Source organism: Pantherophis guttatus, chromosome 1, assembly GCF_059756535.1.
Source record: "Pantherophis guttatus breed Tessera chromosome 1, ASM5975653v1, whole genome shotgun sequence".
NCBI classification, from domain to species: Eukaryota; Metazoa; Chordata; class Lepidosauria; order Squamata; family Colubridae; genus Pantherophis; species Pantherophis guttatus.
Genome location: NC_142063.1, coordinates 123,203,417 through 123,224,674, shown reverse-complemented (window position 1 = coordinate 123,224,674; position 21,258 = coordinate 123,203,417). Strand labels below are relative to the sequence as shown.

Sequence of the window (21,258 nt, the reverse complement as noted above, 5' to 3'; positions counted from 1 at the left end):
TTTTTGGGGTGAGAAGGTGTGCCAGCTTTTTTCTCTATTTCCCTACTTTCATTAGGAATTTGGGAAATCTATTTTATTTGTAAGAGCTGTGGTAGCACAGTGGTTAGAATGCAGGCTACTTCTGCTGACTGTCAGCTGCCAGAAGTTTGGCAGTTCGAATCTCACCTGCTCAAGGTTGACTCAGCCTTCCATCTTTCTGAGGTCGGAAAAATGAGGACCCAATATACTGACTCTATAAACCGCTTAGCTGTAAAGCACTGTGAAGCAGTATATAAGTCTAAGTGTTATTGCTATTGCTATTTTTCCTCTGGCAGATTGGCTGGCTGGCAGGATTGTTGGTGTATACAAAACTGTAGCTCTGTGCCAGTAGATATTGAGGTTGCAGCCTCCATCCTTTCAGCTGCAGCAACTGTAGGGTCTCATGCCAATAAGAACACCAGATCAATAATCTTCTTCCCACTGCCAATTGGGTGCCTGACTGGTCTTATACTGCTTTTCACATGCAGAGGAAACTTTTTCAATGTTAGTGATGCAAAGGTTCAATTTGGTATCTTTAACTAATGTATCATTGGTACACTCTCTCACCGCTTTGTTCAAAAATCCACTAGATTCTACCCAGAAGTCCCATAATAATAATGTATCTGATTTCAGAGATGCACATATGGAGACTAGTAATCTAGATATAAAAATAATAATAATTTGAAACCTGGAATGAGGTCATGCCTTCCAGAATATGAAACTACTTTAATTGTCAAGACTATTCTCATTTGAAAACTCAAATAACAAACAAACAAAAAAGTAGTGGAAGAATCCCTTGATGGCTTATATTTTTATATGTCCTGTGGAACTAACTTCTCATGGCTTGGGAATTAATTATTTTTGGAGTACTTACTTTTGTAATTATATGTTAATGCACTAAGATGATCATCTGAGAGGAAAAATGAAACACGGTGTTCATAAAATGAAGACAATGTGTGTTTGTCATAACTTTATAAATATTAATTTCTTATAGTGTAGGCTTTAGATGGCATTTTAGGTGGGGTGGAAAACCCTAATGATCTTCCTTAAACCATCTTTTTTTAAAAAAAGATTATAGCCCAGATCTATTTGAGCATTTCAGTTCTAATTGTTACTGCCTCTTGCAAACTGGCAATGCCCCATTAACAACAAGTGATCCTTGGCTACTTAAAATGGTTGGAAGAACATTGTATAAAGTGCACAAGTCCTGTTTGAAAAATGAGCATGGTAAATAATAGAGTGCCCTCCATTCAAGTAAATGAGCTTAAGTAAATGAGCTTTTTCATATTTTCAAAAAGAAGGAATGATCTTTCTTCTTTACACTGGCAGTTTAGTCCAAACTAAAACATTACATTATGTTTTGTAACAAACTAAACATTACAGCATGAAATGGGGTTTGATTTGAAAGGACCCTTCTCTGACCAGGCAGACTTCAATCACCCTTCCTCAATCAACCCCCAGATTTACTTTCCTTTTGGGGAGAACAGATTATTTTGCTAGGTGAAGAGATCTGAACATGGTCAAGAGTAGCATATTTTTGTGATCTTCTAAAATCAATTTTAGTGAGAGTAGGTTTTTTTTTTTCCTAGCCAACATGGCTTATTTTTTTTCCCCTTTCCTAAAATAAGTCACACTGACAAATATTTTGACTTTTCATAGTGATTGTCACTGAGAAACCAAGAAAGTATAGGATAGGATCTTCTGAAAAGCAAACAGCACGCCTGGGTCCATTCTATTATTTCTTTGACTGTTGCCAATTATTATTTTATACAACTTTTAAATATTTGAAAATGTTGCTGCTACTTCTCAGTATTCCAAACAATGAAACGCCCTAGGCAATGTATTCATAAGCCTTCACTGAAAACCACAACCTGCTGGGAGCTTGTCCTCATCTATGGACTCACCTCTCAACTTTTACTGACTCACTTCTTTCAGTGATTCCAGAATCCATCCTCCTCCACATGTTTCAGCCTCGTTTGGCCCCCTGCTTTTCCATACAGCCAATCAGGTAGCAACAGAGAAATATTGCTATTACGCTGCATGTTCAGTAAAATGCTTCAGGCTGGCAAAAAATTATCTGGTTCAATACCATCCTTCCTCTGAGAAAGAATATACAGGGAGTCCTTCACTTACAACAATTCATTTAGTGACCGTTTGAAGTTACAATGGCACTGAAAAATGGTGACTTTTGATCATTTTTTCATACTCATGACCTTTGCAGCATCCCCACGGTCATGTGATCAAAATTCAGATACTTAGCAACTGACTCATATTTAGGACGGTTGCAGTATCTCGGGTTCATGTGATCCCCTTTGCGACCTTCTGACAAGCACAGTCAATGGGAGAGCCAAAGGCATTTATCAATTGTGTTATTAACTTAACAATGGCAGTGATTCACTTAACAACTGTGGCAAGAAAGGTCGCAAAATGGAGCAAAACTCACTTAGCAAATGTCTCACTTAGCAACAGAAATATTGGGCTCAATTGTGGTTGTAAGTCGAGGACTACCTATATTTAGATTGTCAGATTTTGCATCCAGGTTGCAAATAAGGGGAACAAAGATCCATCCATCTGTGGGAAGATTTGGAAGTTCTTGGTTCATACGAAATTCATATTTCCTGACTGTAGACTGTAAAACACAAAGCACACACAAATGCATCTGCTTTGTTGATTCTAAAAATTCTATTTCAACAGCTCCAATAGTTTTCAATCTACTGCACTGAATCTGATTTGTGTTTATATTTCTTTGTATTTTTAGAAGTCTCTGCAGTGTTTGAAGCAGACACTTCTATTACCTACACATTCCAGGAACCTTATCCTGTAACTAAAAATGCAAGTTCTACATCTTCAGCCATTTATGCGGGTACATCCATATCCAAGGAAAACATCGCTTTTACTTTCCTGACAGCAAATGCTCCAAGCCTTCTGTTTTACCTCAATGCTTCTTCTCATGAGTATCTGGCTGTTATTTTGTCCAAGAATGGTAAGTGTGTATGTAAAGCTTTACAATTCCATGACAATATAGCTTCAGCAGGATCCACTCAGAAAACAAAATTGAAGGGAAGCTTTGGAACCTGGTTGCATAAATACCATCATGTTATGAATTTTAATTACACGGCTAATCAAATTTTCTACTCTTGAACTTCCATCCAGAACCATAAAAATATGTCCTTTCCTAAAGAGCCATATTGCTGAAGGTGAATAGTACTGTGATTCACAGTTGCTGACAATGCATAATATTATTTGCATTTGGCAGAAATCCATTTGCTTCACATAATTTTTATGAGAATGAAAAATGCTCATCCTGTGAAATTATATCTCCAGGTAAATATACCTAAGTGTACAAGAGTGTTCATGGAAACACTGACCCACTGATTCTTTGACACATTATATTTCTATATTTCTACTTTTTCAAATTTATCTGGTACTAGCTGGATAACTCTGCTTCACTATGAAACTATCTGATCGGGCTTGCTAAATTGACACATATCTGGAGAAATGAAGGCTGCTGCTGAGGCCCCACCATGATACTCCCTATCCTGTGGTAGACCTGCCCCTGCACTTTAAATGTTGGCATAAAATTTCCTTCGTTCACTTCTCTGGCTCCAAAAGGCGTCATTTAGAAGCATCTGTTGTACTTCCGGGCAGTGGAAAGAAAGTGCTCTGCCAGTGGATGCTGGTGGGTGAGAAGGCTGTGTAAGGGTCCAGAGTAGGGCTCAAGGCAATGGTGAAATGTAAAATTTGTTACTACCGGTTCTGTGGAGTGGCTTGGTGGGGGGTAATGTGACTGAGTGAGCGTGGCCAACTTTTTTTTTTTTAACTTTTAAAACAATTTTTTCTACAACCTTTTTGGCCGAAGAGATTGTTAAAAAATCTTTTTAAAAGCCTCGAACAATCAGGCAACTCAGCTGGGATCATCAGAGCCTTTTAAAAGCATTTTTTCTACAACCTCTTCAGCCGAAGAAGTTGTAAAAAAAAAAAACTTTTAAAAGCCTCTGACAATCCCAGCTGAGTTGCCTGATTGTCAGAGGCTTTTTTCTTTTGAAAAACCTATGACGATCCCAGCTGAGCAGCGCGATCATCAGAGGGTTTTTTTTAAAACTTTTAAAAGCATTTTTTTGGCCAAAGAAGTTGTAGAAAAAATGCTTTTAAAAATAAAAAAACCCTCTGATGATCACGTGGCTCAGATGGGCATGGGGGGTGCAGGGATTTTTGCTACCAGTTCTCCGAACCACCCGCCTCCATCGCTACTGGATCAGACGATCCGAACCGGGAGCATTTCACCCCGGCTCAAGGGGAGGGAGCTGGACTTTATTGCTACTGCAGCACATCCTGTTGTGGTCCCCAGCAGCCCGCGGAGCTAGCAGCGGAGTCAGACAGTGAGGAGGCTGGGGAGGACCATGGGCCAATCCTGGAGTCTGGAGAAGGCCCAGACGAAGGTTCTGCATCAGAGGCAGAGATGGGGCAAGGGCCATCTGGGAGTGATGTGTGGACTCCAGAGCCTCCAGAGTCGGACAGCAGAGAGGCAGAGGAACAGGAGGAGCCTGTTCATAGTGACACATGCACAGAGCTGCCAGAAGGCAAGAGCAGCTAAAGCAAAAAGGACGACTCGGGAGTAAAGCCAGGATATGATTGGCCCCTCCCATAAGGCTTAAAAGAGCAGGAAAGGCTCTTGGGCTCTTTGAGGAAAGCAACATTGCTAAATCCGTTTTCCAGTCGGCGTCTCTTGTTTCTGAACTTCGTGGGGATTTGCCAAGAAAGGCCTTTGGCAGGGTGCCAAAGAAGATAAAAGTTTGTGATAAGCCGAAGGACTTTTTCTGAGGGACTTGTTTTGGAATTAATTTGGACTAAGCTGGAAATGAAGTAATTCCCAGCTGCTATAATAAAATAGGTTTGTTTAAGATTAATGGTGTATTGTAACGCCTAATTGAGCCTAGGTCACAACACATCCTGGGAGTCTCATTCTGCCACTTCAGGGCACGGCACAAGACACAGGGTAACCAAGGTCCAAGATCAACAACCTTTTCCCTGGAGTAATCAGTCTCAGGTTCATATTTAAAATCAGACAAATTCTTATTAGTCTAAGGTATGTATGTATGTAAATAATATAAAACTTTTATATAAGTAAAGATACAAAACAATGCAACTCAGTTTTTATTGCAATCCCCAACATTTTAATGTAGTTTTCTATTATTCCTTCCCATGTGTATTTGGTTGGTGTATCCATAATATATCTACACATTTTTGAAAACTTCTTGTATATGAAGATATATAAAAAACCTAATCTTTACCCGCATGAAAATATTTCATTCCCCATTTTTGAAGATAACTAGTTACCCAACTATTAATCTTAAAATTTCAGTATCGGTTTCATCTCAGTGCAAAGAACAGTGGGAAACTAATAAGCTTTCTTTATAACCTTTATAATGAATTTGGACAAATCCCATTCATTGCATTGCCTTGCTTCAGAAATGGTGGTGGGCAGATTCATGGGAGCTATTTGCAGTGTTAAACACAAATAATATGTATATTTATCTAGCCTATCATGCAGGGGTGAGTTCTACTTACCTTTACTACCAGTTTGCAATTGGAGCGTGCACTCCTGTGCATGCGCAGATCACCCATGATGATGTCATGGTGGGTGGGCGGAGCCTCCCCCCAGTTTTACTACCGGTTCTATAGAACCGGACTGAACCAAGAGCAACCCACCACTGCTATCATCTCTGTAAAACCTGAATCAAAAGAAGCCCCATATAGTGCAGAAAAAGATTCAAACTCCTAGCAAATTTCACCACTGCAGAGAAAGTTGCACCATTTCAATACTTTCTTGGAATTTTTCAGGTTCTCAGAAGACTCAAATATTTTTCTCTAACAAAACTTGAATCAGATTTTTGAATAGGCCCAGAATGCTTTTCAATGGTGGAACTATAGTATATAAATTGGACACTGGCATTTTAATTCAAGGCTTGCCTAGTGGAATTAAGCCCCCTTGCATTTATTATGCATTAAGTGTCTGGATAAGTCTGGTCCTAGAAATTTACAGTGTCATCACTAATTATAATTTATTTTGTTCCCTTACATTCCCTGATTGTTCCTGGAAGTTCAAATTGATTCATTTATTTATGTGCCCTGTGCTTAATTTTATCATCACTATAGATTATATAGGACATCTAAACCTCAGCCACACTTTGAACTCAAAAATTGATTTAAATCATATCAAAAGATTTTTCTATATGCAATAAAGCTAATAACATAGATTCTTACTAAATCGGTGTATAAAACCATTATATCAATCAAAAGTCCTATATTATCAGAATCTTGATGCCCTTTATGAAACCAATTTGTGCAGGATGAATGATTGCAGGTAATATCTTCTTGCCAAAGTAGCTGTTACAATCTAAACTTCAAAATGTATTAGATATTAGACAATAATTTGTTCACAGGATAGGATCCTTACCAGCCTTCAAAATTACACTAAAATAAGTTACATATTAAAAAGCTGAAAGGGCTTTCTTTTCATTTCTGTAATAACTCCAGAAGCCACTTTCTCCTTGAATTCTTTATACCATCGAATGGCTATTCTGTCTTGCTTGGAAGCCTTTCTTTATTTTATTAAATCAATACTATAGATTTCCTGTAATATTCTGGGTGCCACCCCAACATACCTGGGTATACATCCAAAGTTTCTGGGAGATTTATTATGCTGAAAAAAACTATTTATCTGATTATTAGCTATATCTACATATGAGGAATGTAAATTATTGAATAATAAAAAAGAATTAATTTCATTACCAGTGAGGTGATTTGTTTCCCTGGCCCCAAATGTTCCACTGTTGTACAAATGTTTTCAACAATAATGCAATAATTTCCTTGGTTTTTCTGCCTATTCACAACAAATTTGTTTCACTCGATTTTTTAAAAAGTGTTCTGTCCTTGTATATTTAATTTTAAATATAATAATAATGCATACAATTAGTCCAATTTCAATATAATACATCTCAATGAACAATATACTTCCTAAATGTATTTTATGATATGTCCATTCAGTGCTTAATTAATTTCCAATTCATGTTTCCTACATTGTGATTCAGGTTATTTTCTGCCATATCACATTGGATAAAATGTTTTAAATGTATCCCAAACACTTCCCAAATTAGTTGATTCTCTCTATTTATCATGCTTTGAGATCTATTAATCTTTGTTTTGTTGTCCCACACTTAGCAGATCTACCAGCAAGGAAATAGTAGGAAACTACTAACAGGGCTATTCTTACCCAAGGTGAATAGAATTAGTCTAGTTGTATGATCAGAAATTAAAACTTAATTAGTATTGCACGTATCAACTGAATTAAGCATCAGATGTGATATTAAGAATAATGCAGTCTTGAGCTTGTGCTAGGTGGGGGAGATTTAAAAAACAAACTTTGACCTGCTGGAGTTAAGCATTCTCCATATGTCCATTTAATTACATTCCTGGATGTATCTGTAAAGAACAATGCAACTTTGGGACTTTTTCGTTTTCTGAAAACTTAATTCTGGTCTAATGTTAGATCCAAAACTCAGTTAAAGACAATTGGCAACAATGATCTAACCTGTCCCAAAGGTGCTTTTTCAAAAGGCAACTGGACTTTGTTTTTACTTGAAAACGTTTTGCTTCTCATTCAAGCAGCTTCTTCAGTTATGAAGAACTGAATGGAAGGATTTATATTCCTTGCAGCCACTTGGTAGCTAGCACTCTTTTTGAAAGTGAAATGTCTTAAGGGAAAAACAAAGAGAATCTAGTTGCCTTTTGAAAATTTTGCAGCATTTTCTCTGGCTATAAGAAGAGTTTTGCACAAATCTCTTTGCTTCTGTATTAATTACTCAGAAAGGTAGATCAATAAACAACATAAGCGTCTTTCCCTCATGTTCCAAGCTTTTTACGATTCCAGTGGTTTCTGAATTTTTGTCTTGATCAGACTTTTCAAAAACTTCAGTGAGAAAATGATTCCTAGATTGTGAAAACTTGCTTCTAGGTGGCACTCAATAAACTTCCTCTGAAATTGTAGAGAAGGAAAATAATCCTAGAAATATTCCAATAGCTTCTATTAAATTCTTATTATTATTCTGAAAAGGAAAGACTGAAAGTAACCACTTTTTTTCCTGCTCCTTTGGCCTTGGATACAATCTCAGCCTTCTTGCCTAGAGACCAGCTCTTTAATTATTATGTCTCAAGCAGTTAACGTTGCAATTAATTTCTCATTTGTTTCCAATTTAACTTCTTGGTCTTTTAACTGCTTCTTGAACTTGCTGTATCTTCTCTCAGCCTTCTCAGCAAATTGCTAATGTAGTGAATTTAACATAGAATAATTTTAGAGCTGTTTATTTTGTGAATATCAGTTACAATGTTTGGGGTAAACATAGTATCTGAGTATCTCCCATCACAAGTGAGGGACCCACTAGAGTTCCCATCCGATGAGGTGGATTTTTTTAAAAAAAAATACTTTAATCTCTTTAACTCTTGAAGCTTTACATCCTAACTCTGTAACAACCTGTCCAGAAACTGGGAATGGGGACTGTATGCAAGTTTGTGCTGTAAGAAGAGAAAAAGGAATCTGCTTCCTAGTTTTATGAGCTATTATAGGTAGTCCCACTTACCAACTGCTTACCACTTACCAAATGGGTAGTCCCACTTACCAACTGCTTGTTCAGTAGCGGTTTGAAATTATAACAATGCTGAATGAGGAAACTTGTGTCATGTCCTCAAATTTGAAGCCACTGTAGCCATTAAATTTTGTAAACCACTCAGTCTCCCATGTGTGAATTGGATATCTATATACATTTCATTAATAAATAAATGAATTCCCTCTGTCATGTGAATGCAATTCAGGCATTTGGCAGCTGGTGCACATTTCCAAGTGTTGCAGCATCCCCCGCAGTCACGTGATTGTCATTTATGACCTTCACAGTTGACTTTCAACAAACAAAGTCAGTGGGGAACCTGGCAGGAAGTCAAAAGTCATGGTCATATGATGGTGCACTAATGACCTTGGATGAGTCATTTAAGGCCCACCACCAGAACTAACAAACTGAAATTGTAAGTCAGGTTCAGTCATGGGATATTTCACTTTATGATCACATAATTTACTGATGGAGCTGATGGTTCCAGGTAATTGGTATATGGACATCATATGTATTGTTTTTCCCAAAATCATAACAAGCACCCTTTAAAGATTTGCCACTTATCCTTATTTGCTGTCAGTTTGTTCATATAATACACAATCTGCAGCAAAAGTAATAGTAAAAGATATCACTTACATTTCCATGGTATTTCCAAAAAATGTCGATGTGAAGCTAAAACACAGTGCCATCAAAAATGCACATACTGTAGTGTGCATCTTTCCTTAATATAGCAATCTTTTAAAGCAGTGTTATCTAATTTTTTTATGGAGACTTAGCCCTAAAATGAATCTTTCCATACCCAACTGCATGATAAAGGTAAAGGTAAAGGTTCTCCTTGCACATATGTGCTAGTCGTTCCCAACTCTAGGGTATTGCGTGGTAGGTTCCAAAAATTCAAAACCAGGCAGATTTTGTCATAAAGCTGCATTCTACATCATTGTTCAGAAAGTCTTTAATAGGGTAAGTTTGATTTAAAATGAAAACTGAAGAAATTCTGGCCATGCCCAATAAACACTTTTCATTTGTTTGAAGATCCTTCCACATGAAAGTAATATTGCTTTCTGTTCCAAAAATGCAGATGTAGAGTGTACTCTATGCAGTATAGAGTGACTGAAAGGGTAATAGGGAATAAGAATAATATGGTACATATATGTTATCCATTTATTTTGCTCTCAGATGAGATACTAAATAGCTGCATGTTGAAGAATTTGAGTCAGATGAGTTACTTTAGCATCTAGAACTATAAACAGAAATCTGAAATTTATTTATTCAGTCAATGACCAGCAACGTAAGATAATAAAAATACATAAAAGTCAGCAATTACAATCAGAATCAACAAGGAGAAGAGGGTCCAGTTATATACTGACAACTATAAAATAAATCAAATATTGCATACTCTAAATAACCTCTAAATAATTACAATAATACCCTATTTATTTATCTAAAAATAATAAACTAATATAATAAAACTGCTCGTTAAAATATATGTCCTATAAACATTATTAGAAAATAACTAAGCAAAATATTGATAATAATAAGGATCTTTAGTCCTTTAGCCAGTTTCTCCTTATTATCATTGCAGAGGCACAAATTTTTGCTATTGCACAAGTGGTGGCTAGATTCAAGTCCTGAAGTAGATGGTTATCTGATCTCACTAGAAATATCTAGAATAGAATAGAATAGAATAGAATAGAATAGAATAGAATAGAATAGAATAGAATAGAATAGAATTGAATTGAATTGAATTGAATTGAATTGAATTGAATTGAATTGAATTGAATTGAATAATTTATTGGCCAAGTGTGATTGGACACACAAGGAATTTGTCTTGGTGCATATGCTCTCAAGGTACATAAAAGAAAAGATACATTAGTCAGAAGGTGCGACACTTCATACTCATAGTCATAGGGAAACAGTCAATATACCTGTAAATCTTAATAGAGGGGAAATGTACATTAATATGATATTTCTATAGAACTTGAAGTACAATAAGACACGTGAGATGTTTTCAGCTTCCCCATTGCCACATGTATAAGTTCACTCAGCTGTTGGGATTTTATCATACCTGCCCTGCAGGAGTGCTGAGGGGATAAGCAAAAATCTAGTTATGAGGTAATGATTCTTCCACATGCTTCAATGTCACTTCGTTTTGCACAATATGACCAATATCCTCCTTTATTCTTCTGAAATTGGCTTTGGTTTGTAGCAGCTCTAATGGTAACTGCTGCTAAAGAGAGCTTCCTATTTAATCACCATTTGAGTTCAGCTCTGGCTCCTGGCTTTATATCTGGCTAAAGAGGAACATTTATTAATTTGCAGGTTTGTTATTCAGTAAGCAGAATATGTGCATGTGAAAATCTATGCTCAATCATAGTAAAGGCCATTCTGCTTAGTGAGGCTTCCTGCCACATTTGGGATAAATTGGAATGGGAGTATATTAGTATAGAAAGGAAGTGATGAGAAAGGAAACTCGTGGTTAAGCAGAGTTAAGTCTCATGCTGGCACTGGCTCTTAGTGCTGAGGATTGAAAAATCATTATGGATGAACTGTATTTATTATTATCAACAGCATGGACAAGTTGCTTAGGATATTTAGGGGGTGCTTCTAATGCTGACAATGGTGAAAGATTAAGTGTGAAGCTGTGAAAAATGGGCAAATTGAGAGCTCCCAAAATGCACAACATACATTTTGAGCTTTTCTAATCTGAATACTTAGCATTTTGAATCCTTGAGTATGCAAGATGAATGTCAAGAGGTGGCCTCTTAGCAAAAACCTCTGCGTAGTAGACATTTTAGAAGGCATGGAATATAAAGCTGAATTGATAGAAACTATTTTCCTACTTATGGCACTGCAGGTTAGTGTGAAGGGCCAGGAGATGTACAGAAGATTCAAACTCAGCAGCCAACAGTAATTGGATTAGAGAAAGAGAGAGGCAAAAAAGCAATTCAAGCAGTATGCAAGTAATCTGCACATTGCATTTTGGTAGCCCATATGTCCACGTAGGCTGTTTGGGATAAAACCCATTTAATAGCTATAGGCAGCACAGGACAGTTGGAAAATGTCTCCCGTCTTATTAACAATAGGCAGCAGAGGGCAATTGGAATAAGCCTCCCTCCCCACTTTTTATATATGCATCCCAAGCAATATATTGGATATGACAGGCCATTTGTCTTCATGATACTATCGTTTCTCAAGAGGCCTGCTTTGGCCTGTTGTCTGCGCACCTTGTTGAAAGCCCTATAAAGAGCACATCTCTAGGGGCTTGTGCTTTGTGAAACTCACAACGTATTACTTTCAAGGAATGCTGAAAGGAAAAGAAAGCATGCAGGGTTTTAGTCATCCTGATCATAGCCTTAACAGAAGTAATTGAAGCAAGCAATCTTGGTTATGCATCAGCTGAAACTCTGAACTCCCCGTCACATTTGGCAGGGCAGACCTGTTTGGCAAAATAATTTGGGTGGCATATACATTTAATATTTTTTTATTCTTCCTCAGATTTAAATCATTACATGAAATCTTCCCTTAAATAATGGTTGCTATTCTGTGATCGTACAGATTATTATGAACAAAAGGGGTGGAGAATAATCCAGCATAAACCAATTTGGTGTAGTGGTTAAGGTATCCGGCTGGAAATTGGAAGACTCTGAGTTCTAGTTCTATTTTAGGCACAAGTCCACCAGTGGTGGGTTTCAATTTTTTTTACTACCGGTTCTGTGGGTGCAGCTTTGTGGGCATGGCATGGCTTTGTGGGCATGGCTTTGTGGGTGTGGCAGGGGAAGGATACTGTAAAATCTCCATTCCCACCCCACTCCAGGGGAAGGTTACTGCAAAATCCCCATTTCCTCCTGATCAGCTGGGACTTGGGAGGCAGAGAATAGGTGGGGGTGGGGCCAGTCAGAATTTTTACTACCGGTTCTCCGAACTACTCAAAATTTCTGATACCGGTTCTACAGAACTGGTCACAACCTGCTGAAACCCACCTCTGAAATCCACCAAGGTGAAATGGAGCCAGTTATTCTGTCTCAACCCTTGGAAGCAGGCAATGGTAAACCATTTTTGAAAAACCTTGCCAAGAAAACTGCAGGGACTATTCCAGGCAGTCTCCAAGAATTGGACACAATTGAGCAGAAGAAAAAAATAATAATCTTTATAATATTGTACAAAAAAGATAAAGGGATAAAAAAAAAGGTAGGGGGAAGATAAATGGAGAGTGGTTCATAGATAAAGAGTGGAACATTATAGAAGATTTGGTCAAAGACCTTTCCAGGTCCACGTTTACTTTCCAAACCCATCAGCATTTATACTTTGCTTTAAGTCAGCAATCCCCAACCTTTCGGACACCAGAGACCAGTTCCACGGTGGGCAGCTTTTCCACAAACCAGAGGCAATGTGGTTTCATGCACTGCCTGGATCCTGCACGTACGCAGATGAGGCTTCGCTACCTCCTCCACTAGAGAAAGCACTGAGAAGCTCTCTTGCAGCATTTCTCCTGATCCAACAATTAGTTGATTCAGCTTCCAAAGGTTCCGTAGGTTGGAGACAATTTCCATTCTTTCCCATTCCTATGTTTCTATGTTTGCTTAGGAGGTTGTTAACTTTTCATTAAGAGGAGTTGTTTACCGCAGTTGGTGGTAGGAGAGTTCTGTTTGCCTATCTTGATTTGCAATGAAACACAACCCTTCCCTCCAGTATAGTTAGTTTCACTCCAAGCATTAGTTTGAGTAAGAATGACATCTGGGTGCAACAACAGCTTCAGTTACCAAAAGTGTCAGCCTCCATTAAGTTTTTAATCTTACCAGGGCTGCTACTCCTTTCTCAATGTGATACACTAGCACTGAAGATTCTTAAAATTGGTGCTATTTTCTCTGTGATTTCCAAAGGACAGTACTGCAGCAACATCAGGGTTATTCAAGTTACAAAGTTTTATTAGTTGATCAAAATATAAAAATACAGAAATACAAAGAAAAATAATAATAATGGGGGAAAGGGGAAGGAAAAAGAAAAGAGGGACATGTGTAAGATAAAAGGGAAAAGGAAAAGGCAAGTGTTGACTTCCTACTCTTTTTAGAATAAGATAATAACATACAACCTCAACTTTTTACTTTTACATAATATTATATACTAGTCATTTATAGGAAAACGTAACTAGCACAGTTTTGCCTTCCATACTCTTTCTACTTCAATGAGACTTGTGACTATAGCAAGCTCTCATCAGGAGATTCCCAAGAAGGGCCTGTTAATTAAAGAACACTATTCCCAGCCAGCTCTTCCATACAGTAGGTCTCAGAGGTATTTCAGGAACATAATTTATACTGAGTGGCATTGATAATAACTGGCCACTTCCAGAAGGAGATGAATTGATGTTAATGATCCAAAGTTCTTCTTTCTGTTTTCCTATTATCAATAAATCACTGCAAAAGGCTCTCCATGCAAATGTTAATAACACATATGGAATACACCATGTTACTAATTGCCTCACTAATGTGATCTTTCCTTCTTCACTCAACACTTTCCCTAATTATTTTCTCCTCTTTAGCAATCACTCATGCATGTGTGATGATGCAATGAGAAAGTGTGGTCACCCTTTTAATAAGCTACTAAAATACTTGACTGTGGTGTAGTTAGGCTGAGATGGAATACCAAATGGTTTTCCTTTTCCCCAGCATGGGATGTAAAAAGACATGAACATCCTAAGTAAACTGTGTTGACCCTGAAAAATAGTTATATGGAAATATTTTTTGGCAGGAAAGAATTGGCTAGTTATTTTTTTAAAATTTTACATACGTAAACTCTCTGCATTAGACAAAGAGAAGGCCTATTTCATGGTTTTGAAACTGAGAAATGTTTAGGAGAATATATTTGACAGTTTCATAAGAAGTCAGACTCCAAGGGTAATTGATTCCACCATTCTGATATTAGGCGAACAATCAAATGCAACATATGGATGCTGTCAGGCATATCAAATGCCAAAATTAGCTGATCAAGCTAGAATAATCTGCCAAGTATGGGGATAATGTATTCTAACATGAATTTTCTTTAATTCATTGCTCAGGAAAATTGCCAAGGAGTGATTGTTTTATTCTCATTCAGTATATGTATCTATGCTTGCATTTATGTATGTGTGCATGGTTATCGAAGCAATATGTCTTCTTACAAGACTATTGAAGTATCCTGATTCCCCGAAAATAAGACATCCCTTGATAATAAGCCCAATTGGGCTTTTGAGCACATGCGCTAAAATAACGCCCCCCCCCCCAAAAAAATAAGCCTTCCCCGAAAATATTTAAATGCAGAGCTGGAAATCAGGTAAGATGGCAAGAGGAGACCCATCTTGCTCCACGTGCCCCAAAATAATAAGACCTCCCCAAATATAAGATCAAGAGCTTATTTCGGAGTTCAAAAAAATATAAGACAGAGTCTTATTTTCGGGGAAGCACGGTATGCAAGGAAAAAGATGACACCTTAAAGAAAGAATCTGCATTGATAGAGGATTGAAGCTGGCAGAAGAAGGATCGTGTACACCATTCACATGGTTTCAAGATGCTTGCATTATTTCATCAATCTGAAAAGAAGCAACACTGAAGAAAAGATGATGAGCTTTCCATTCACCATGGTGGGCTTGTGCACTGGGAGGTGACATTCAGAAATATTGAGAGGATGCCAAAGATCCATTCTACTTATCTAAACTTACCCATCTCTTTTGTATGCTTTGAAATAATTGAGCAATTCAGCACTTATTTCATGGTCCAAAGAGAGATTTGAGCTGCAATTTATCTAGCATTCAGTGTCCTTGAACTTATTAGGTCCTACTACCAGCTAGACATAGATTATATTGTCCTATTACTTCCAATAGGAGAGAATATCTGTAGCTCAAGGTTGAAATATGGAGACCTTGATACTCTCTAAGTTGTTCACTTGAAGAGATTTCATTACGAGACTAGGTAATATTATCCGTGCTAGTGAATTTGGGGTTTCTCCCTGTTTGTATAAAATAGCTTATCCTGCCGGTGTTGGTAGCATCATGTTGGACCTAGAGAGCAACCATCTATGTTGGGGTATGGCACTCTATTGTTATCACATTATGATTTTTAATAATGACAAAATGGGGAATTAATGAAGGGGGTTAATTTCATTAACTAGATTTTAATGTAACATTGTTTCTGTTCGATTAAATAAAGCATAATTCATTTCAGCTCTACTCATTTTTTTTTCCCCTGGCCCTATAGTCACTTTTTATATAGTATCTTTAGTTCTCAGGTAAAGGTTGTCAAAAAGCAAGAAAGACTTCTGCAAACAAAAGAAGTATAGGAGAGATGGGAGATTATATATTACACATTGCATGACCTTTACATTTAGAATCTTGATATAGGTACAGAGAAATAAAATGCAAATACTTTATTGAAATTAAATTTTACCAAGTATGTCAGCAGCATTCATGGAGAGTTGGGACAAGGGGAGGTGCATAAAAATAATAATAATAAAGTAGTGCTGCATCAATTCCACACAACTCCACCCTTTTGTAGTATGTATGTATTAGGTATGTATGTATGTATGTATGTATGTCTGCAAGAAATGTGTTGAATTTATTGTAATATAGCTTTCATTATTTTGACAAAAGGGAAATGCACAACTGATCTAAAAGCAAAAACACAGTTATTAGAGTTATTGTCCTCTTTTCACCCAAGGTGCACCCATAAAAACACTATAGTAACATGTAAAATGCACCCATTCACATTTCTAGGAAAGGGTTTAAGAAGTGCAGATGTAGCCAATCTCAGCCACACCTCTTTGTTAGCAAGCCAGAAGATAAGGATTAGAGTATCAGAGTCCCTCTGTTAGAGATAAGAAAAATTTCAAAATTTGATTAAATAAATAAATAAATAAATAAATAAATAAATAAATAAATATTTACAGCTGGATACAAATACACAAAAAGTCTTGCATTAAACAAAAATAAACACAACTATACTGTATCTACATATAGACATACACACACACACACTGTGTGTGTGTGTGTGTGTGTGTATGTACTGTGTGTGTGTGTATAAATCCAATATTTAGGAGAAGAAATAAATAACAATAGCAATAGCACTTAGACTTATATACCGCTTTACAGCCCTCTCTAAGCAGTTTACAGAGTCAGCATATTGCCCCCAACGACAACCTGGACCCTCTTTTTACCCACCTCGGAAAGATGGAAGATTGAGTCAACCTTGAGCCGGTGAGATTTGATCTGCCAAACTGCTGGCTGCCGGTAATCAGCAGAAGTAGCCTACATTACTGCACTCTAACCACTGCTCCACCGTGGCTCATCATAAATACTAGGAAATAATGCATATGGCTAGAAATATGTGCATGCCGATATACAATTATGCATACATAAGGACAACGTGCACAAATACGTAGGAATTTTTGAGGGGGCAAGGCTGTGGGTGCTAGGACTTTGTTCTTGTTTGTTTTTGTATGATCGACCTCCTCCTTTGATTGTAAAGAGGATTGAGCAAAGTTAGAGGTAAGAGGATGAGAAACTGAGTAAAAGAGAAATTAACAGATTTGCTCATTCATATTCAGTTATTCTATGAACAGCTGTTAGTTTGCTTTGGTACAAAATTCAAACAAAGATGAAACATTACACAATAGAGATTTAAAATTCACACCTTTGCAAACATTTTCCCCCTTTTGCATGAAGCTGTGGGCAAAATATTTACCTTGCCTTTGATTAAATATGCAACAGCCGGATGAAACAGCTTTGCAAGTTGACCAACCCTAGGTAGAAAATCTTGAAGTACACTTATTGATTTCATATTTAATTAAAAAAGCTGCAAAATAAACTGGTAATTATTCTTAGAAGCCATTTGACTAATAACTTGGCAGCAATGCATATTTCATGAATTGTAATATGCTGAAAGATATGGTGCCAAAGGCAGGTTGACAAACCAACTGATGACTGGAACAAAAACTCCCAAAGCCATAATTTGAAGATTGCTTTAATTACATTATGTGATATAAATGATCTAAAAATTAAAATAAATTATATGCATTTTCTTATTAGAAGCATAATGTCTTATAGAACTCTAGTCATTTAGAACATCTGAATTCATGAATACGCAAAACAAAGTCATTTGGTGCAGTATTTGTTACTTGTTCTGTAATAAATAGTTAATGAAACCATTACTCTTTGCAAAGAATATTATAAAAGAATAGATAATATAGGAAAAGATGAAAGAAGATTATTGATTGTGATAACTTAACTATGATTGTAATTTTATATTACATCGGGCCTCCAGGGGTCAATTTTGTTCAAGGTGACTTTGCTTATTGTATCTTAGAATAGTGCTTTACGTAGATCTTAATTCATTTTGATGACAGAATTTGAGTTTTTCTTTCAATATAACTTTCCAACAAGATTGCTTCAGTGAAATTCCCAAGGATGGAATATGGATTTCTTACAACATTATATATTTAACTGTGAGATGGGCAAGTGGTATATGTGAATGCCCTGAATTTCAGTACTATTGTCTCAGTAATGGTGTTCAGCATCCAAGGTTCCATAAATCCCAAAAGAGATCATAAGAAGGAAGCTTGTCCCAGGAGGGTTATGTTGTGTTTTTGTTTGTTTTTGTTATGTTATGTTTTATATAGGCAGCTAGGGAAGGTAGCAATGGCATCTCTTGCCATCTCTAAAGGAAGCACAAAAATATCACCAACAGACAGAGAGGATAAAATCCTTGAGCCCCCTGAAAATAAACAGAGAAGCAGAAATTTATTTCATAGCACAGGAAACCCTTTGAGAAACTCTGAATCACATTTCAGTAGATTTTCAAACAGCATTTTTTTTAAAGGAGTCAGCTGTTTCAGGAGTCAATTTCATTATCAATCAAGTACAATCCTTTACATATTTATTCAAAGGAAAACCCTACTACTTTAAAAAAAATGCTTAGTAAGGAAACTGTGTATTGGCAAATTGGTGTAGGGCTAGGCTGTAATTAATGGGTGATTCCCCCCTCCCCTTGCTTGCTTATTTACTTACTTGTTTTTATGTGCCAGAGCTAGTATAATTAAAAGATATTTTAGAGCACATGTTTTTTTCAGACTATTTAGTTTAAAAAACATTACTATATTAGAAAACAAAACATTCCTTTAATAATGTAAGGTGGTTTTCATTTATTTAACTTTATTAAAAAATTACTTTTAAGATATTTGGTCTGAAAATATTATTTGTAGCTCTCTTAGTTGTAGGTATAAGGAAGTTTTGATCAATGTTATGCACAATTTTGCTTAACAGCTGTATAATTAGGGTTTGCATAATTGTACTTTAATAAACTGTAATTTTATATCGCAATCCTGGAGTTTATAAATGGTCCGCATAAATGATATTTCAAAGTTTTTATGGAATTCTATGTCTTGTTTTTATTCTGATTGTTATGGTTTATGGTTAACAAATGAATTGACGCTTTAATTGTATGAATATATTTTTCAATGTATTCAGATAATTAAGACAGGCATTTTTTAAAAAAAATATGATTGAAACATTACACTTTTTTATTTCCCTACATTTACTTTTGAATTTATACAATTATAAGGATTAAAATTGTCAGAATGAGCTTTCTGTGATTTTTAAAGTACAAACATGACGACTCAACTTTAAAGATGAGGCACAATACAGTCTCTGTTTACAGTGCGTAACTTTATCAAAGCTGTGATAAAGCTATGACTTTTTTACACTTTGGTCATAGGACACCTGTAGCCTTTTTGATGTGATTGGATTCCAGATTCTTCCAATTACAGTCATCCTATTTGAGCTACAGTTCAATTATATTTGGTAGGCTGCAGGTTTTCTGTTCTTGATCTGTTATAGTATCATCATATGCTAGTGGTTTCGTTACTGTTTTACAAGTAGGAAATTGCATGTTCTCTTTCTTAAAGAAAAAAATATATATAAAGAAGTTATAAATCATCTACATTTCTTCTACAGTATCATTATTTTATCCTCAAGATGTCTGTGTTTGTGTATGAATCAAATTGCTTTAGTGCATGTAAACAGCTAGAGCAACCTATAGTGTATAATATTCAGAATCAGCTTTCCTTCCTTTGGACAGAACATGCCATGATTCATTTCTTAAAATTAAAAATGATCATTTGAAAAAAATATGTCACACAAATGCTTTGCCAATTGGAGAGTGCACAGCATTGTTAATTGTCCAGAAAACAACTTTTTTTTTTCCTTTTGGTGGCTTAAGTTATAGGCGTTTTTAGATGACATCTGTAGTTTATGGTACAACTTGCTTGAATTATTAACATGACTTTTTCCTTGATGTTCAGTCTCTTGTTGCTTCATTGGCTTGTATCCTCATGTCTTTATTTATGATGTACCATAAGGCAGACACTTGGAAAGGTTCAAGATTGAAAAGATGGGGAAGCTGAGATACAACAATTCTTATCTCTTCTCCACTTTTACCTCTCACACAAATAGGATAAATGCTTTATGATTCTTTCTCTTAAGGACAAAATACAGAGAAGTTTTGCCAGTTGATTTCAAGACTCACAGATCTATGATTTAGTGAATCTGATGTGTAAAGTACTTCACTTCTACAACTGAAATTGATAATCTTTGGGTTTCTTCCCTGTCCCACTGAGGCTTCTTCTGCTTAGATTTACTTCCTGCTTCTTCAACAGCAATTTAGTGATACAGGAATAGATGCTTTGCATTATCAAAAATCTTTCTTTCTTCTTTTTAAGGAAGCTTGCAAGTCCGATACAGACTGAGTAAAGACAAATCTCTTATTTTCACAATTGATTCTGGAAACTTTGCTAACAGAGAACTACACAGCGTGAAGATAAATAGAGATGGAAGAGAGCTGACTATTCAGGTATCTAATATACCATTTGTTGTGGCCCAAACATTCCTGAATCCTTTTACTGTTCTTAGTAATCAAATGAAAAGATAAATTTGATACCTGTCCTGAAAAGCACATGCCCATATTTGTCAGAGTTGCTGTTGGGACCTGTAAGTAGCTACAGCAGTGGGATGATCAGATAAGTGCCTTGCCAAGCCAAGTGAGGATTTTGTCTTCTGACTGCAGCAACTACAGTAGAGGCCAAAATTATGGAAACCTTTTGGGAAAAGTATATTTTCTAAAACTAGCTAACACCACTTTTTTTGGAGTAGTACCATAAAATTATATATCAATGGAAAGATAATTTAGTCAAGAATGTAATGCAATAACTTTCATGAAGGATTTGCTATTAGAATAGCAGTTACAGTATAAAGAAGAAAAGTGAAACACATAGAAAAAATGAGATACAACAATTATCACATCAGTTAATACTTAGTTGGGTAACCTTTAGCATGAATTATGCCCTTACAATGTCATGGAGTGAACCAAATCTTTTAGTTCTGCAGCTGTTATAATGAGAAACCAAGATTGAGTGATTGCTTCTATTAACTGGGTTTTATTGCTGGGTCACTTCTGACTAACAGGTTTCTTTAGTCGGAATATGATTATCTTGAAACTTTTTTAAAAAAGTGGTGTTATTAGCCATCAAGCCTCAAAAATATACTTTTCCCTAAAGGTTTCCA

General features: G+C 36.3%; 1 protein-coding gene across 2 annotated transcripts in view; it reads left to right on the top strand.

Moving 5' to 3' along the window:
• The window catches only part of CNTNAP5 (contactin associated protein family member 5), a 414,934-nt gene that overhangs the window by 365,084 nt on the left and 28,592 nt on the right, over positions 1-21,258 (top strand). The window contains exons 19-20 of one of the 2 annotated variants that reach the window (XM_060687892.2): positions 2,777-3,001; positions 20,418-20,548. In XM_060687892.2, the coding sequence (XP_060543875.1) occupies positions 2,777-3,001; positions 20,418-20,548 (356 nt within the window). Of the gene's footprint in view, positions 1-2,776; positions 3,006-20,417; positions 20,549-21,258 lie in introns of both variants that reach the window. The other variant, XM_060687893.2, reaches the window with a different exon arrangement.